Genomic DNA, 18,322 nt, shown 5'->3' on the forward strand with positions numbered 1-18,322 from the left:
TTAGAGGCGAAATGGGAATACATATTCCTATTCCCTATTCCAAGTGACAAAGCAAATAGAAAATAGAAAACGTATTCCAACTTTTCTATTCCTATTCCAACAACCAAACGGACCCTAAATATTTGATAGCAACTCTTAATTTTGATGAAGTTATTGCTGATTGGCTTGGTGGTGAGTGCAGAGATTTCCATGCATCGAACGACTTATTTGATTTCTGGTGCTTACAACAGTAGAAGACGTGGTTACAAGGATATCAACTTCTAAGGCATCTAGGCTTAAGAAGAATTAAGGTCTAGTCAAAACTATACAAAGCGGCTTTTAATGTTTGACCCGGGTAGTCATATGGCCACGAGTTATAAAAAGGGTGAAAAACAGTCCTTACAAAATACATTTAGACATCAGCTTCAAGAGCAATTTTTGATAAAAGAAAATACGGTATAATGAATGCGCTTACTTTAGTAACAGATGAATGTTTGTCGTGGACTTTCTCTATCCAAGCAAAAGTTTCCTTCCCTAACCCTTGAACTTTTTGGCGGTATACGAAATCTACGTCCTCCGAGCTGTTAAGTTTGACAATAGAGCTTGGGATTCAAGATACCTAAAATCTAGATGAAATGACAACACGAAATCTAGAGTTTTGAGAGAATGAGGATTTCGTGCCCTTCGAACTCTTGTGTGTGTGTTAATAGTGAGAGAAGTTCTTCAAACAAGATTAGTTCATTGAATAAAAGTCTGAGGGTCCAACAAAGAAGTTCAAACTTTTTGAATGTGCTTGAAGATCAATAACATTTATTTCATGGTCTTTTAGGGTTGGTTTGGTTGTGGGAATATGAATAGGGGAATAAGAATAGCTATTCCGGAATACTTATTATGGAATAGAAAATGGGGGTACATATTTCTATTCTCTATTTGGTTCAGCGAGAATTTGATAGAGAATTCACGGACCCAAAAATTTATGCTTTCTAAAATAAATAAAACTGAAATAGGATTATGTATTCCAATTCCACCTATTTGGGTGGGATTGCAAAACCTCATTTTTGGGCCAAAATTGGACTACGTATTCCTATTTTATTTTGTTTTCCAATTCTGATTTGGTGCATCCAAACGAAAAATTCAAAATTTTAAGAATTTACATATGCCTATTCCACTTGTATTGCCATTGCCAAACGGGCCCTTAGATAACTCAGATACTTTGTAATCAATAAAGTGAAGTTCAATGAAGTTAACTATGTAACAAAGCTCTAAGTATCTAACAAAGCTTTCTGCCTTAACACAATATTTAGGTACGTCATTTTTTTTTGGTTGAAAATAAGGCATGTGTTGATTAATGATGGGCTAGCCACAAAAAGGGTTGATAATTTTTATTTGATTAGCCCAAGAGTAATAAATAGAAAGTCTTGTTTTCAAGTTCTAACTTGTCTATATGAGTTGTATTCCATCAAGATATCAAAAGTACATTAAAAGCCTCAAGCAAGTGTGCTCATTATAAATTACACCTAATCTATTGGAGTGTCTAGCATCTCAATTTCTAAGATCACTTTAGTAGGAATTGGAAGGTTATATATCCATTTCTTAACTCCACATGTTGTACTAGATTTAGACTAGGAACCCCAAGCATCTATAATATGGCCAAAGGGAAATTTTAGAAATAAGATTATCCCACATTAATTATAGACTAGTCACAAAGGGACTAGCAACATAATTGATTAGAGCACTCTAGCAATATGTGGACAGTTCTATTGTAGAATCCTAGTTTACCTAAGATTTTCCATTTACCACTAGAGTGATCTACCAACTAAGCTATTGTCCTATACTTGGCCAACTAGGACTTGAGCCTAGGACCTTTTTCTTTCTATTAGAGTTATGTGCCAATCAAACAGTTTGTCCCTTTGTCGACAACCAATTATTAGTTTTGAATTGGCTTATTTCTAACTCGCCCTTTAAGCCACAATGTAGGTGCTTAAGGCTTCTACTCTAGAATTTATACCATATGTTGAGTTATGGTTTATACAAGGTAGGACTTGAACATTCTATTTGCTACTAGGGTTCCCACAAAACTAATTTATGAGATCTTTTGTGGTTACAACATTATTTGTTTACATGTGGCTTCATTCCAATAGTTTTATCCATCTTCACTACAACTTTGGAAAGATGTAGATAATTAAACTTTTAACCTGCAAGTCATAATTCAAAAATATGAGATAATTTCTATTAAATTTATATCTTAGATTTTTTCTATAAATATAACGTACAATTATTATTTTAATTTTTTTTTTGGTGTTTACTATCCACTTAAATTAATTGTGGGTTTATTCTAATTAATTTATTTCGAAATCACTTGAAAAAACTATATTTTATTGCAATAAATATATTTTTCCAAAGAAATTACCATCTTACATTGTTTTAAGTTTTCTTTTGTGTCTATCATCATGTGTTTGTGTTTGCCTCTTATATTGTGTTTGTCTAAATGATCTATATATATATATATATATATATATATATATATATATATATATATAGTGTTGCCTATTATATATCATACATTTTTAATCTTGTAGTACTTTCTTATGCCTGTCCAGATCTAAGATCATTTATTAAAAGAATAATTATTTGTTAACCATATGAATTGAATTTATATATTATTAAACAGATTAACAAACATTGACACTAATATTTAAGTAGATTAATAAACATTACCAATTGAATTTAAATATTAAGTAGACTAAGCCATGTTTTGAGGTGGAGAAGTAATCTTGAATATCAATGTGGAGGTTCTAGGGTCAGATAGGATATCGATAGTTTAGGGAGAGCTACATGGCAAAACAAATGGTTCCAGACTTAACCTTTTCTCTATTTGAAAGTGAACGGCCTTCACTTTCAACTTTCAACGGGCATCCAAATCAGGAAAAACAAAGCAAACAATTAGTTTCCATGTACCCTTTTGTACACAAAAAGAACTTTAAAAGTAGTTCCAAACTCTTTGCAATGCCTACCAAGCTCTCTGGAATCAATCTACATCAAATGTGAAAAGAAACCACTTTCAAATGGATGTTTAAATGTTTGGTAGGGCCAGCCTTAAACATCACACACTAACCAAGAAATTAAGCTTGGAAAAGTAAGTCAAACTTTGAATATTTAACACTTTTACTCTAGGAATGAAGCATTAGTGTGTGATGTTTAAGCCGTTCCGTCTGGTAGCAAGCCTTTTTGATAAAGGTGTGGTTGAATGGTTTGATGGTGGGTGCATGGATTTGCATGTATTGTCTTTATTTGAAACACGTGATAATTACAACGCTATTGATTACTTAGGTTGTCTAGACTAAAAAGAATTAAGGTTCGATCAAATCTAGACAAAGCGGCTATTAATGTTTGACCCGGGTAAGCATCTGGACATGAATAAAATGGGTGAAAACAAAGTCTTCTACGAAAACACATTTAAGTGACATCAATAACGAGAATAATTTGCAATAAAATAAGGTATAATGAATGGACTTAACTAGGTAACGGTGCATGCTTGACGTGGCTTTCTCAATCTAGCCAAAATTCAAAGTTAGAATTTCACGCCTTTCCAACTCTTTTATATCTTATCGTTGGACGAAATAAAATTATCCAGTAAAATTTGAATAACAAAGATTTTGGGTGTGACGAAAATGATAGCACAAATAAAATACAATCGTTAAAGTAAAAATGCAAAATTATTATTATTATTGTTTTTATTAATCTTTTCTGAAAATAATTTATGTTTGGATTGATGATGGGATCGTTATAAAGGGCTGGTCATTCCATCTATAGAGAAGGTCCTAAGTTTGATTCTTAGTTCATTCATATCAGGGGTATCTTAACATATGGTGTTACAAGTATGATAAGAGTCTTAAGTGCCTATAGTGTGGTTTAAGAGGAGTATTGCAAATAAGTCATATCTAGTAATCGATCGTGGACTAGCTGGTAGTTCAATTGGCAGAGAACTCTAGTAGCAATTTTAAAGGTCTTATGATCAATTAATTAATAGATCATTCTTGCATTAAAAGAGAGGTCCTAGATTAGAATATTAATTAGATGGCTCATATTGACTAGCTATGATTTGAACCTAAGACCTTTCATTTCCCACTAGATTTCTCTACTAATTCTATACCATGTTATTGCCCCATTTTGGACCATCTAGGACTCAAATTGGGGTCCTTCCATTTGCTATGAAAGTGCTCTACCAGCCAGATTGTTGGTGCATGTATAGACAATCCATCATCAATTTGGAATCGCATTATTTCTAATATCCCTATTAGGTCACACTATAAGTGTTTGGCATTAGTCCAACTCTAATATGATATGTGAGCAATGATTTATATGGACAAGCTAAGGCTTCAAACTAAGATTTTATCTCGTATCTTTATTCCAATTCTTCTATCAAAATTATTTATCGTTAAATATGATGGTATCCTCTTAAATGAAAAACATGTTACTAATAAAGAATAAACAAGTCACTATAACAAGCTTATGCAAAAGTTTCTAATGAGATAGTTAAATATATTTATATTGATCTATCTATGTTTTAATATTGAACTAATTGAACTACAATTGTTTGACGCAAAACTAAAATAAATGTAAAGCTATCCAAATGTATTCTTGAAATTTATATCATATAAAAATAACTTTAATGATATTATTTTCACAAAAAAAATATGACTTTTATATTTATTAATACTAAAACTTGAACAATTTATTTTAAATGATCTTAAAAATCAAGTCTATTATCTTATTCTAATATAAATTATTGAAATTGAAGCACTTTGAATAGATTTTATATTTTTAGAAGAAAATTTGAACTTAGCAACATCTAGATATCTAGACTTCTTGAATAAACTTAATAATTTTAACAATTTTAAATATATTTTTTTACCTCTAACTAATAAATCTATTCATCACTAGAAACAACAGATGTGCATTTATGAAAGGAGATACATTAAGAAATACGATCAAATAGATTTTATGTCGTTAACGTAGCCGAAAACTTTTTGCTTATACCATTCAACCTAATGAATAGAGATAGAAAAGTAAACAGAATCTAGAAGCGGGAGCTGCGAAAGCAAATTCGATAGTGTTCAATTTGCTTTCCTAATTTCTGCGGCTGAATATAAACTTTATACGCGGTAATGGGCTGACCAAGAAGTTAAATTTAGAAAAACAACTGTTTGAGAAGTGTTCCATAACCCGACCAAGGCTAATAATTGTGGAAGGAAAGCATGACTTTAAACTGGACGCTAATATGCTTAATCTAAGGTCAACTTAATTATATTGCAAGCTTGCGTTCGTGGAATATCAAAGTACAAGCGAATGCCGTCAGCGTGATGCAGTCTAATTGAAATGAGAAACCAACGTTCAATGCAATTGCCTTTATATTTGGCGGCACGAGATTCTGACGAATATGGTGTTCTCCGCGAGGCTGTTGAATTTGACAATAATAGTGTTGCGATTGAGGTTAAAAAGAAAAGGAGAAACAAATCCACGACAAGCATCAATTGGGAACGTTTCATGGCGGCACCCGCGGAGTAATCGTTTCAAAACTGTCCGCCGAGACAGACTGACCAATTTACGTAATCCCATCCTATAAATTGCGATGCTTTGCTCACTGGAGATTCAAACCGTCCATTGCAAAGCTCTAAGCAAGTACTTTTCCCCCTTGCAATCTAAAATCTATATATCCTCGCCTGAATTCAGCATTGGCTTGCCCCTGCAACATGAAGAATAGTCATGGTTATGCCAAAGTTGGAGTGGAGAAAGCAGAAACCTCGAGAAGCAGAGGTGTAGTAATTGCTCTGACATCAATTCTGGCTATTGCCGCACTGGTGTGTGTTGCCTCTGTAGCCTCAAACGACAGCAACCAACATCATGACAATCGTCATTCTTGGAGAAGTGTGTCCAAAGTGGCGAGCTCGGCGTGTAGCAAGGCCCGCTATCCCGAGCGATGCATCTCGTCCATGTCTTCGTATCCTGCTTATCACACCGCCAAGCTGGAGGATCTCACCAACCTCGCCTTCCAGGTGAGCCTGCAAAGAGCTCAAAAAGCCCACAACTTCACTCTCACTCTCCAAAACAACACGATGAACAAGAGAGAGCGCGCGGCGTGGAGCGATTGTCTGGAGCTCTTCGAAGACACCATCCATCGTCTCAACGTCTGCTCTCACAACGCCTCTGACTCCCCCGTTTGGCTCAGCGCTGCTCTCACAAATCAGGAGACCTGCTTGAACGGATTCCGTGATCTCAATTTGAGCGCCACAAATCCCATCAGGGCTCTCATGTCGTCCAGGGCTGTGAACTTGTCTGAGCTCGTCAGCAACTCGCTGTCCATGTACAAGCTCTCCAATTTGCCAGCCACCAAGACCATTAACAATCGCCGCCTGCTATCCTCAAACGCCAACGACAACGGAGATGGGTTTCCCGAATGGCTGTCGGGGGGAGATCGGAAGCTGTTGCAGGCGTCAAGCCCGGCCAGCCAAGCGAACGCGGTGGTCGCACAAGACGGTTCCGGCAATTACCGAACAATCGCCCAAGCAATCAGCGCCGCGCCTCAGAATAGCGGGACGAGATACATCCTCTACATCAAGGCGGGAACATACAAGGAGAACATCGACATATTGAAAAAGATCACGAATCTGATGTTGGTGGGAGACGGGAAGGATAAAACCGTGGTGAGTGGAAGCAAGAGCGTCCAAGACGGCTTCACCACCTTCAAATCTGCAACTGTCGGTAAGACTCCACTACCCACTCCATATTGAATAGATACAGTCTAAGATCAATTCACCCTTCAAATGATTGTATGTGATTGATTTTTATCCATATTGTGTGCAGCTGTTTCTGGCAACGGATTCATCGCAAGGGATATGACGTTCGAGAACACCGCGGGTGCAGCGAAGCACCAGGCCGTGGCACTCCGAGTGGGGTCAGACAGATCAGCGGTGTACAGGTGCGGCATAAAAGGGTACCAAGACACATTGTATGTCTACTCACTCCGCCAATTCTACCGCGAGGTGGACATCTACGGCACCGTGGATTTCATCTTCGGCAACGCTGCGGTGGTGATACAGAACAGCAACATCATCGCCCGGCGTCCCATGAGCGGCCAGAAGAACACGATTACCGCCCAGGGAAGAACCGACCCCAACGAGAACACGGGGATTTCCATCCAGAAATGCGCAGTGACGGCGTCTTCTGATCTGGAGGCAGTGAAAGGGTCCGTCCAGACGTTTCTGGGGAGGCCGTGGAAGGAATACTCTCGCACGGTGTTTATGCAGTCCACTCTCGGAGATCACATCGACCCTGCCGGATGGTTGGAGTGGGACGGGAACTTCGCGCTGAGCACATTGTACTACGGCGAATACGCCAACACCGGAGGCGGCGCGGGAACTGCGAAGCGTGTGAGCTGGCCCGGGTTTCACATCATCAGCAGCGCCACCGAAGCAGCCAAGTTCACCGTTGCTCAGCTCATCTCGGGGGCTTCATGGATTCCAGCTACGGGAGTCGCTTACACTTCCGGCCTCTAGATTATAGGCGGCCTTTACTACGATCATAGATCTGCTTACCGCTATTCTTTTGTTTCTTTTATATATTCTTTTTATGGTGTAAACCTCGCCCAATAATTTGCTCGCCCCATCGCAGCAATCAGCCACTTGTAAACAGTGTAATGAAACCTTCGTTCCCTGTTCTTGCGGCGGTTCGGGGAATAACATGGAAGGCACATCAATATGGAATTAATGAAAACGAATGTCTTTATTTTTTTCTAAATAGAAAATAAATGCTTTAATTACAATTTTCTACACGTTGTTCGGAAAGTACATATTCTTTATTTACGAAACATTGAAGAATGATTAAAACTTCATCTCTACTCCATTCATTGCTGGAATTCAGTGAAAATTTTGCTTTATTTACCATCTTCTAATTTAAATATATAATTAAAATTTGTTACATGTTTTTGTTTTCTTTCCCTATTCTAATTTGTAGAATTATGGATTGACAATCGGTCAAGCTTTGTAATTCTATTGTCAAATAAAAAATATGAATAGTCTTATTTATTTCTAATTAAAATTTATTTATATGATTTGTTACACAGTTAATCATGACAAAATGAAGTGATATAATTAGTATAATACATAGATTATGTAAGAAATATGTTACAAGGAAAATAAGAAAAATTAAATGTGATTCATTAATTGTTTCTAGATCAATGCTATGTTAATCTCTTTGAAAGACAAAAAAATTGATTAAGATATTTTACATCATTATTCATATATAAAGAATCATTTTGCACCTTAAAGGTGGTTTTTAGGAGGATCATTAGAGTCTTACAATGAAGCTATTGATCGTTGTGCGGGAAAAATAAGATTAAAACTTCCATTCCATATTATAAAAACATTGTCAATCTAACATTTTACCACTCAAGAAAATGTAAATAATCTACATGCATTTATTTTTGGTGGAGAGGGTATTTAAATTATGAGGGCTAGCATTGTGATATAATGTCCCATGACATAGCAATGATTGTTGCATATTTTTGATCAAAGCCTTACTATTTTCTTTTGTTTCAAGCCTTAGAAAGATTGCATCTTTTTTCCTTTGAAACTCATGATTTTGTTTTTATCTTCTTTTTACATTTATCCTTTCATCATTACAAGCTAAAAGTGACAACTTATTAAATTTCTTATTTTAGATAATTTCCCTCTCTATTATATTCCTATACTATATTATTTAAAATTATTATAAACATTATATTGTTAAAATGATTTCTTTGCATAATTTGTTCATTTTCCATATTTTTCTCATGAAATCTTAAAAGGAAAATAATTGAAGTAGAATAAAAGAAGACACCAGAATATTTTTTGTTGAAGTCTTACTATTTTCTTTAATTTCAAGCCTTAAAAAGATTTTATTTTTTTCCCTTGAAATTCATGATTTTTTTTCATATTGTTTTCACATTCATCTTGTCATCTTTAAAAGGTAAAAGTGCAAGCTCATTAAATTTTTAATTTAGAAGATTTCCTTCTCTATTATTGAATATGTTAACTTATGGCCCAGCGAAGAAGTCATAGGTTTTGGTAGACAAACATAAGACTATTAGCAAGGTGTCATGCGGAGATATGTAAGTTCTCGTGCGAAGATCTAGATAAACTATTGTGAAGAAGTGACAAGACAAATGGGGCTTGTGCAAAATCTTGCAAAATTCTGCGCAAAATTTGAGACTAGATAGATAATAGAATTAAACTTTGAAGAGAGTTTGATAGTTTCAGACTGTTTGGATAGATTGTTGGCATGTTTGAGAGGTATCAGATAGATTGCAAGGTTGATTTTTAGATTGTGAAATAGCATTGGGTTTCAAGTAAGACAAAGTGTTTTCAACATGACATGGGAAGCAAGCAATAGTTGAATACAATCCAACTGAGGGCAAAGCAACTCAGAGGGACAACAGAGTCTTGACTTTAATTTTGTTTAAGTAGGTTTGGACATCTTTAAGATTCAATAACAAACATGCTTTACCCCTAGAAATAGAAAATGTTAGAGAAGGAAAAACCTTTGTTCCACAACTTATACACATGTGTGCACCTGATACAGCCGTGTCACCCCGTAGAGGGTGCCCATGTTTTTGGTGTATTCAAAGGGCTCAATAACATATACGCTAAGTGAACACCCTTGTGGCAGGGGTCAAGCATGTATACCACCTTCCAACACCTAGTAGCATGCCTATGGTGAGTTCTATAGGAGAGATTCTTCCCCCTCCTTGCAGAAAGATTATGCCTCCTTTTAGAGGTGAACCGAGTAGCCTCTAACTAAAAGGTTTTTTACTTGGCTTCCTTTTGTATCAATCCCTGGTGGCTTTGCAAGCGAAGTTGAGACCAGTAGCCCACACCAGCATCTGAGAGTGCACACACTTGCTTAGCAAGACTTGGGTTGGGACTGACCAATGCAACAGACAGAGCTTCCCCTTGATATGTGATATCAAGAATCAAGAGGAATAAATTAATATAGCTTTGGAGTCTTTCGCTCTACAAAGCTTCTTTATTATAGTGAGTTGGAATCTTCAGCTAAAGGAGTGTGCTCAGTTGGGTCATTCCCAAAGGTTGGATCACTCCAGTAGGCCCTCTGAAGGATTGACTCGGACTAGTGGTTCGAACATAAGGGTCAAAGTTTTTGATTTCCCTCAAGGGGAAAGAGCATACTCCTCTACCTTAGTTTCTCACCCAAACACGTAGAACATGTTAATCACCGACTCAGCTTAATCAATCTAGACTCATCCTTTCTAAAGATATTGATCTCCTAAAAGGAAACCATCATCTCATCATAGAAATTAAGACAAATGAGGCCACAAAAATTGTTTTTATCGATCGCAAGGTGGGTGCCAAAAATGTATACGTGAAAATGAGGCCTTAGATCTTTCAACTACACTTCAATATGGTCATTTTATGTGGATTCATCCTGGAATGAATATGGGATAATTCATCCAAGAGGTCTGACAATGCAACCTATTTCCTTCTAACTAGAAGGATTTTTCCTATGTACTCTTAGAATGAGATGCAGGCAACTAGACCTTTCTAGAATGAAGGATTTATGCAAAGTATGAATATGCAAGTAACCTATATGATGTGCAATTTATTATATTAAACAATAAAAGAAATTAAGCTAGATATATGTAATATTAATCTAGATTCCATTAAAATACTAAGGAAAAGCATATATGAGAGCTATGAAAATGAGTATTCAATTTGACCACAATTCAATATCATCAAAACCTAACCTCTGTAATGAGGGATTGAGAGTCCCTTAAATAGAATCTAGGAATTGATCAATGGTCAGGATCAATTTAGATGGATGATTAAGACTAGAGAGAAGATTCATTTAAAATGGAAACTTCCTTGTTCAGGTGAAGTTAATTATTTTAGATCTGAGTGTGATGAGTAGTTAACTGAACTTTTTATGAGTGTAAGAACAAGTTAACTAGATTGCTTCCAATTCAAGAGGTAGTTCACTTAGAGTTTCCATTTTAGAACTTAAGAGAAGATTCTGAAGATATTATTTTATTTAATAAAGTGGGATATGACCTCATAAATGCTCTTTTCATTTAATTGAATAATTTCATTCAATTAATTAAAGTGGACATAGTTATTAAATTAAATATTTTTAATTCCTTAGTACATTAGCCTTAGGATATAATTTAATTAAAGTACAAAAACTTCAAATTAAATTAAATATTAATCAAATAGGTTTAATGTGACTAATACGAGTCAATCCTTAGGAATTAAATAGGTAGTCTGATTAATGCAGATTTAGGGTTTTCTGCATTTGGCAATTAAGTCAAGTAGCAAAAATCAGAAAAAGAATTTGCTTAGTAGAACATGACTTTAGATTTGATCAGAATAGATCGGAATTGGTTAACATGGCAATGAGCCAATTTTGGGGTATTACACCTATGAGGTTATTATAATAGTATTGAAGATTGGTATAGTGAGCATGGAAAGGGTCTAAAAGAGATGTATAAATAACAATGACAAAAAAATGATAACCACACTATTATGATGGTATTGAAGTATGTTAACAGTGTGAATTAACTTTAATCTAAATCAATGATGTAGTAGCATGTAAAGGACAATGATCAGTAAAGCATCAAGGTAGTTATTTTAACTGGTAGACATGAATGACCAGAAAAGACTGTAGCATTATTCTTAATAACCATATTCAGAGCCTTAAATTGGTTCATTATAAAGACTATCAAAGGTAAAACCACTATAACAGAGTAGTCAACAAGAAGTCGTGAAGGACTGCTAGAGCACAATACAAATATAAAGCACCATGCAAGTGAGGAGAAATGGAGGTACAAGGAACAATGATTCAAATCTATGAGAAAAATTTAAGAGTCCCATCATTTTTTTCAAACAAGGTCATAGCTAAGAAACAACTTTTCATGAGAACAAGATGGGTCAAGTGAACAACATGCCAAAAACACTAATTTGTGAATGTTAGAGGAGCAACAATTTGTAGGGCAACACAAAAACAATGTTTATGATAGTCATCTCAAAATGAGCATCACCTACAGGCTAAATAATCAGAGGCAGAGAAGATTGTTACATGACAATCATCTCAACACAAGCTTTAACTATAGGGTCAAATAGTCATAAAGGTAGAAAAGATTATCAATTGATGATAATGGTGACCATCTAATTAGTACTAGTGCATGAAATCAATAAGGAGTAGTCATCATGCTTTTAATACAATGAAAAAATATAGAAAAATAAGTAACAGACTTTTGTCAATGATGCATCAATTTATAATAGTGGCAAGCACTGTGATCGAGTGTCAGCAAAGGAGATAATTCAATAGGTAGATAAAAATTTATTGAGGTTGTGTATGAGCTTTGACAAGGTAAAAGAGAAACATCAACTGACATCCCTCAAAAAGAGATTTTTTAAGAGTGGTAGGTCATGTTTAGGGGATGTGGTAGACTTACAAGCAGTGGTGCCATTGAGAGTGCATAGTATATGACTAAATGCTAATATAAGCAATAGTTATTTTTTAGTATCTACAAGTTAGGTTTGTTATAGAATGAAGTTCATAAAAATATTCTAAGGACAAGTTTAGGGTGCAAATGTCAAGACTCAGCCAAAAAGCATGTGATGAAAGTCCCAGTAATAGTAGAGATTGTAGAACCACCAGATAATCACCATGAAGGGCATATTACAAACTAGAAAGAATGATTTAGTTATAGGTCAAAGCCATTATACAATAAAATGAAGATATTTGACATGCCAAGTTGACATGTGACAATCAAGAATATGATATATGAAGGTATCATGAGAAACAATCTTGAAGGAAACACTGACCTAATAAGTGTGATAGTCATGGTCTTATATCTTTGTTTAGCCTTTTCCAAAAATTAATAACAAAGTGTAAAGAATATACCAAACCCAATAAACAACAATGTCAAAGGTAGAGCAATAATCGACCTAATGAAATGGTTGATTGTCCATTGGGGGTAATATAGTCATGAACTGTATTCACTCTTAAAAATATTATAAGTGGTTATCAACATGAGGAGCTTTGTTATCATTGTGCAGAAATACAAGTAACTGATAATAAAATTATAGAGCAGTGTCATATCAGCTTAAGGGACTCTTTTTTATTTCCATGATTCAATTGTCAATGGAGCCTAGTTTTATGGTTCTTAAAGATTAGTATAAAGGTATTTAGATTTTGGGAATGCAAAAAATCCTAGATTTGAAATTTGAAATTTAAAATGTGATGGGTAGTTATTTTGTTAGAATCAAGTCCTAATTTTTAGGGAGCACAAAGTTAGAGTCAAATTTTTTGAATTCAGTAAGAAGCAGAAGTTTCCATTTCCTACTATTCATACAAGGAAACATCAAAGGAAATGACTAATTTGGCGAAGAAGCCAACTATGGACCTGATTTGAGGCATGTTTTTCCTTAAAAGAATATCAAAGGCCTTGTAACTTTTTGGTTCTTTAAACTTTTATCATGCATGCAACATAGAAAGGTTGTCTTGTAACTCATTTTGAGTTGATGTATAATATCCTTTCTAATTCAATAAGACAACAAACTTTTTTCCTTGTTTATGTTCTTGTTCATTATGGTACATAAATTTATAGTATAGGTCATACATTGTATTTTTCACTTAGTTTGGAGTTGTCAAAACATAGTTTTCCTTCATACAAGAAACAATACCTTTATATGAAATGCTCATGTAGTATTTGTACCACATGGGGTTGTGAAAAGTATAAATATTTTAGATTAGATTGTGACTAGATTATCAAATTTGATGATCCATGAATCACCTCATAAGCTAGTACTATTTTTCATTCCATTTCTTATCAAGAGTTAGTTTAAGACTTTGTTAAAGGGAACCAGCCTTGTAATTTGAAGGACTGCTTCCAATATAGATCACCCACATGACCATAAAGTAGTCCCATGTTACACAAGTTTGTTGAGTCTTACTTGGCATTTGGAGTGCACAAAAATAATTATCATTAAATGAGTTAATCATACAATATCCTAGAGTTTTCCCTTCCTTAATTGGATCCCCTAAAGTAGTTGCCACATGAAATGTGATGATATCTCTATAATATGCTAGCAAATGAAAAAAAGCTAATGAAACATTGAAGAGAAACAACAAACTGCACAATGAAGTCACAACATAACAAGTCTATCAAAGTCCTCTACTATACTTTATTGGTTTAAGTTGGTATTGGTTCTCTAGTAGACTTCTTGGACTAAATTTTCCATTGGACAAAATTTTTATGTCTTTTCCATTTTACCAATTATATTGCTCATCAAACTTTTCCTATTGAAAATATGTATGATAAATTAATTAGCAAACATTCATAACATACACCTCCATTTGATTTGTTAAGTTTTGGAAATTAATAATATCAAACTTATAGTTTCTACTATAAGCTTTATGCCAATAATAGGAGAGTAAACATTGAGTTTATAACAAATCAAAAGTTCACCACATTTCCACAAAATTGTGCTCATTAGTTATTTTAATTTTTTAGTGATGAGTTAGTAACAATGAGTTTTGATGCTACTATTGACATTAAGTGTGAATACTTTAGCAATTGACCAATGCAACTTACATGCTAGAGAATGATTGCAAACCTATTGCCCTTCAATGATAAAGTATGAAAAAGCATTTAGGAAAAATAATTTTAAATTAGAGTATCCATTTCTTAATTTTTTTTTCTGGAGCATGACACTATATTTAAATCAGCGACAGATGGGCCATATTTTGACATACCCTTCTTATTACCTTACAAAAAATCAAACATAATCATCATTGGATAACATAAAAACATGTCAAAGGAAATGTGTTCCTTTATCCACATTGCAATAGTGATAGTCTATATATTAGTAAATTCAAAAACACAAGAGATCTGACTCTACTTTCAAACATGATTGTTATAAGTTGCCTCATTGGAGTAATTACAGTCATTCCAAATAAATTGAGTGCAAGCACACAACATCATTGGATCTAGTTCCACATTGGACATAGGTGGTGCATGATAGCCTATGATTAATTTAGCATATGATACTCTTAGAGAGGTCTCTATTATTAACTACTTTGAAGAAGATTAAAAAAAATCAAATCTTGACTCTAATAGAGAAGACAATCAATTGAAATTGTGAACTTTATTTGGCACACTGAAATTGATCAATTTACTAATTATTTAGATAATAAATATGAGAAATAAGAATTCTAGTTAATTAAAAAATATTATTCAAACAAAAATGTCTCAGATGATCTGCTTCATATCCAAAGAGGATGCATAATAAAACTAGTTGGATTTAGGAGATCAAAAGTGAGAATAGATTTATCCTTGGGATCCTTAGAGGTGCTCATGTGAGATGATTAGAACTTATAAAGTAGGTAACAATTGTTGGTAAATCATAAACTAGTAGTGGATATGAAAAAGTAGATGACAACTCGAGTGAGTTTTTTGGATGCTAGTATATAGCCTTCAAGGGACAAGAAATTTGAGTAGATGTTATAGAAAAGAAAGTATTGACTAAGAATAGTAGCACAGTTAACAAGAATATCAAAGAATCAAAACATTTAAGTACTCCAAAAAATATTTGTTTAGCTCTATGTGATAAAATAAAGATATCATTGATTCATCTTGATGACATTCTACAAATTTTTGTATGGTTGTTTCAATTTGCATTTTACAAAATTTTAGTAAAATAATACATTTGATTTCATTTAATATAAGTTTAGCATTTGATTTTGTATTACAAGGTTAGAAAATAAATCATTTAATTCCTTTGCCTTTTCTCCAATGACTATGTGTAACATTGATTATAGAGTTCAACCACATGTATCTTAATATGTATGAATGTTTATGCATTTCATGTTTATGATGTACAATTGACATCTCTACTTCTAAATATATATGTAGGTGGGTATTCATTTATAAGTTAATATGTAAAAATTTGTTGTAATGAATTTTACTATTTGACATGCCTTAGCATGTGTACAAGTATATCTCTGGGCTTTTCTTCTCACTTTAACAAACAAGAAAAATGCATCTAGGAAGCTTCTAGATATAATACAATCATGAGAAATTACATAATGTACATTTCGTATATGATCAAAAAATCATCCTAATAGAAATGCATTCAAAATTTTAATACCACTCTAGAGAAAAAATTTATGTTCAAAGTTACTGGATAGATAATTTTTATAGACATATTATTGCCTGTATCAAAATTTGGTGGTGTGAGTGTCTATATTTTACAAAAATATTTTAAATTAATTTTGTGGTTAAAAAATAATGCAAGGAAAAATGAAAAGTACCAAAAGATCTCCACCCTATGTTCTTCATCAGCCCCACCACTATTCATCCCCTTCCAAACAATTCATGTTACTAGTACTAGTATCACCCATAGAACAGACACAACCCCCAAACATAAAGAAATATCAAAACATAGGAATTTTGTTTGGTTAGAAAAGAAACTAGGAAAGTTTCATGGGCTAGGCCACAGAAATTAAATAATAATATTTATTATTACAAATAGGTACCTTTTTGTTTGGGAAAGGCATGCAACCATCCTCTAGCTCCTTGAAAGTACCAGGTACTTGATGGACATCCACAAGCACCTTAACATGATTAAGTACTTGTGGACATCCCTAGTAGAGACATTTTCCCCTTTCTTGTGAGAGAATTTCTATTAATATTTGATTACATGGTTTACATCCCCAACTCTTGTGAATGGCTACCCATCCCATATAGTATTGACATACGATAGATAGTACATGCTTGGAGTTGGGTATATAGTGAATATGACTGTTATCTTTCTCCCTGGCACCTTCAAGTGGCCCTTCCTATATTTTAGTGTTTGCAATTGAAATTTTAGGGGTAGCATATCGTTCTCATCATAGAATAATATTGGGTCTCTTATGAAATAGTAGAGAGATGTACCTCCCACTCATAGTATGGAATCTATGCTATTGAGCATTTTCCTATATAACCATCCATAAATCCAAATTAAGAATCCTTACCCTCACCCATTTTATTGCAACATCTTACTATTCTAAGGGAACTCACCTACACCCCCAAGTTTTACATATGCTCATAATCCTTTTAAAGCATGAGCTATGTCCAATTTCTTTCCCCAAGTATCTTCCCATGCCTCCCTCCCAACCCCGCTATTACATATTTAAGGGATCTCCCATCAAAAAAGAATTCAAAAGTAGGATATATTAAAAAAATTAGAGATGATAAATAAACAATTATGCAATAGTCAAGCCTTAATCATTCCACACCCTACTCATATCAAAAATCCAAAAAACAAGTGACACAACTTGCATAGAAGAAGAATATTTTTTGTATACATTACAAAACATAGCACTTATTGTAAGGTAATCATGATAAACTTGGGAAAATAGGGCATATAGAAGTTGTTTAACTTCAAAAAAAAACTTGTGAATTCCTAAACATGCGATTTGGCATGAGAGGAGCCAACATGGGCATCTTGTACAAAGTTAATAATATAAATAGGATCTCCCTTGAAAATGACATAGTTAATGCTTATGTGACCATAAATTAAGAAGATAAGCTTATAAAATTATTTTCACAACATTACACTACAACATTTCTAGCTTAAATACATTCTTTTACTATTCATTCATATTACAACCACAAATGGAGAGAGAGAAAGAATTCAAAAGACCAAAAACAAAGCACCAAAAATGCAAACGTTGATTCTTTATTGAGGAGGACAACCATCTTGATGTAGATATATTCTTATTTATAAGAGCTATGTAACTAAAGTGGAGCAATTTGACACAAATCTGGGTCACCAAGAATCACATTAGTTTTCTACTCTCATAATACATATATAGGTTACTTGCATATTCATACTTTGCATAAATCCTTCATTCTAGAAAGGTCTAGTTACCTGCATCTCATTCGATAGAGGTGATTGATAGGCCTTTAGTTCAATAGAGGTGCTCCTAGTATTTTATTTTAATATATATATATATATATATATTCAATTTATGGTGTAAACCTCGCCCAATAATTTTCTTGCCCCATCGCAACAATCAACCACTTGTAAACAGTGTAATGAAACCATCGTTTCCTGTTCTTGTGGTGGCTCGGGGAATAACATGGAAGGCACATCAATATGGAATTAATGAAAATGAATGTCTTTATTTTTTTATAAATAGAAAATAAATGCTTTAATTATAATTTTCTACACGTTGTTCGAAAAGTACATATTCTTTATCTACAAAACATTGAAGAATGATTAAAACTTTATTTCTAGTG

At 33.9% G+C, this 18,322-nt stretch overlaps 1 protein-coding gene across 1 annotated transcript; it reads left to right on the forward strand.

The window, feature by feature from the left end:
* Window positions 1–5,624: 5,624 nt before the first annotated feature.
* LOC149553463 (pectinesterase-like) lies at window positions 5,625–7,808 on the forward strand. Its single transcript, XM_089788912.1, has 2 exons — window positions 5,625–6,741; window positions 6,844–7,808. Exons 1-2 carry the CDS (start codon window positions 5,733–5,735, stop codon window positions 7,533–7,535), a joined length of 1,701 nt encoding a protein of 566 aa, XP_089645038.1. The 5' UTR covers window positions 5,625–5,732; the 3' UTR covers window positions 7,536–7,808.
* The last annotated feature ends 10,514 nt before the right edge of the window (window positions 7,809–18,322 follow it).

Source organism: Cupressus sempervirens, chromosome 6 (genome assembly GCF_028749045.1).
Source record: "Cupressus sempervirens isolate cs-2001-9-10 chromosome 6, ASM2874904v1, whole genome shotgun sequence".
Lineage (NCBI taxonomy): Eukaryota > Viridiplantae > Streptophyta > Pinopsida > Cupressales > Cupressaceae > Cupressus > Cupressus sempervirens.

Coding starts and splice junctions, on each gene's coding strand:
- LOC149553463 (XM_089788912.1), top strand. CDS start 5,733: ATGAAGAATAGTCATGGTTATGCCAAAGTTGGAGTGGAGAAAGCAGAA. Junction 6,742..6,843: donor CTTCAAATCTGCAACTGTCG/GTAAGACTCCAC, acceptor TATTGTGTGCAG/CTGTTTCTGGCAACGGATTC.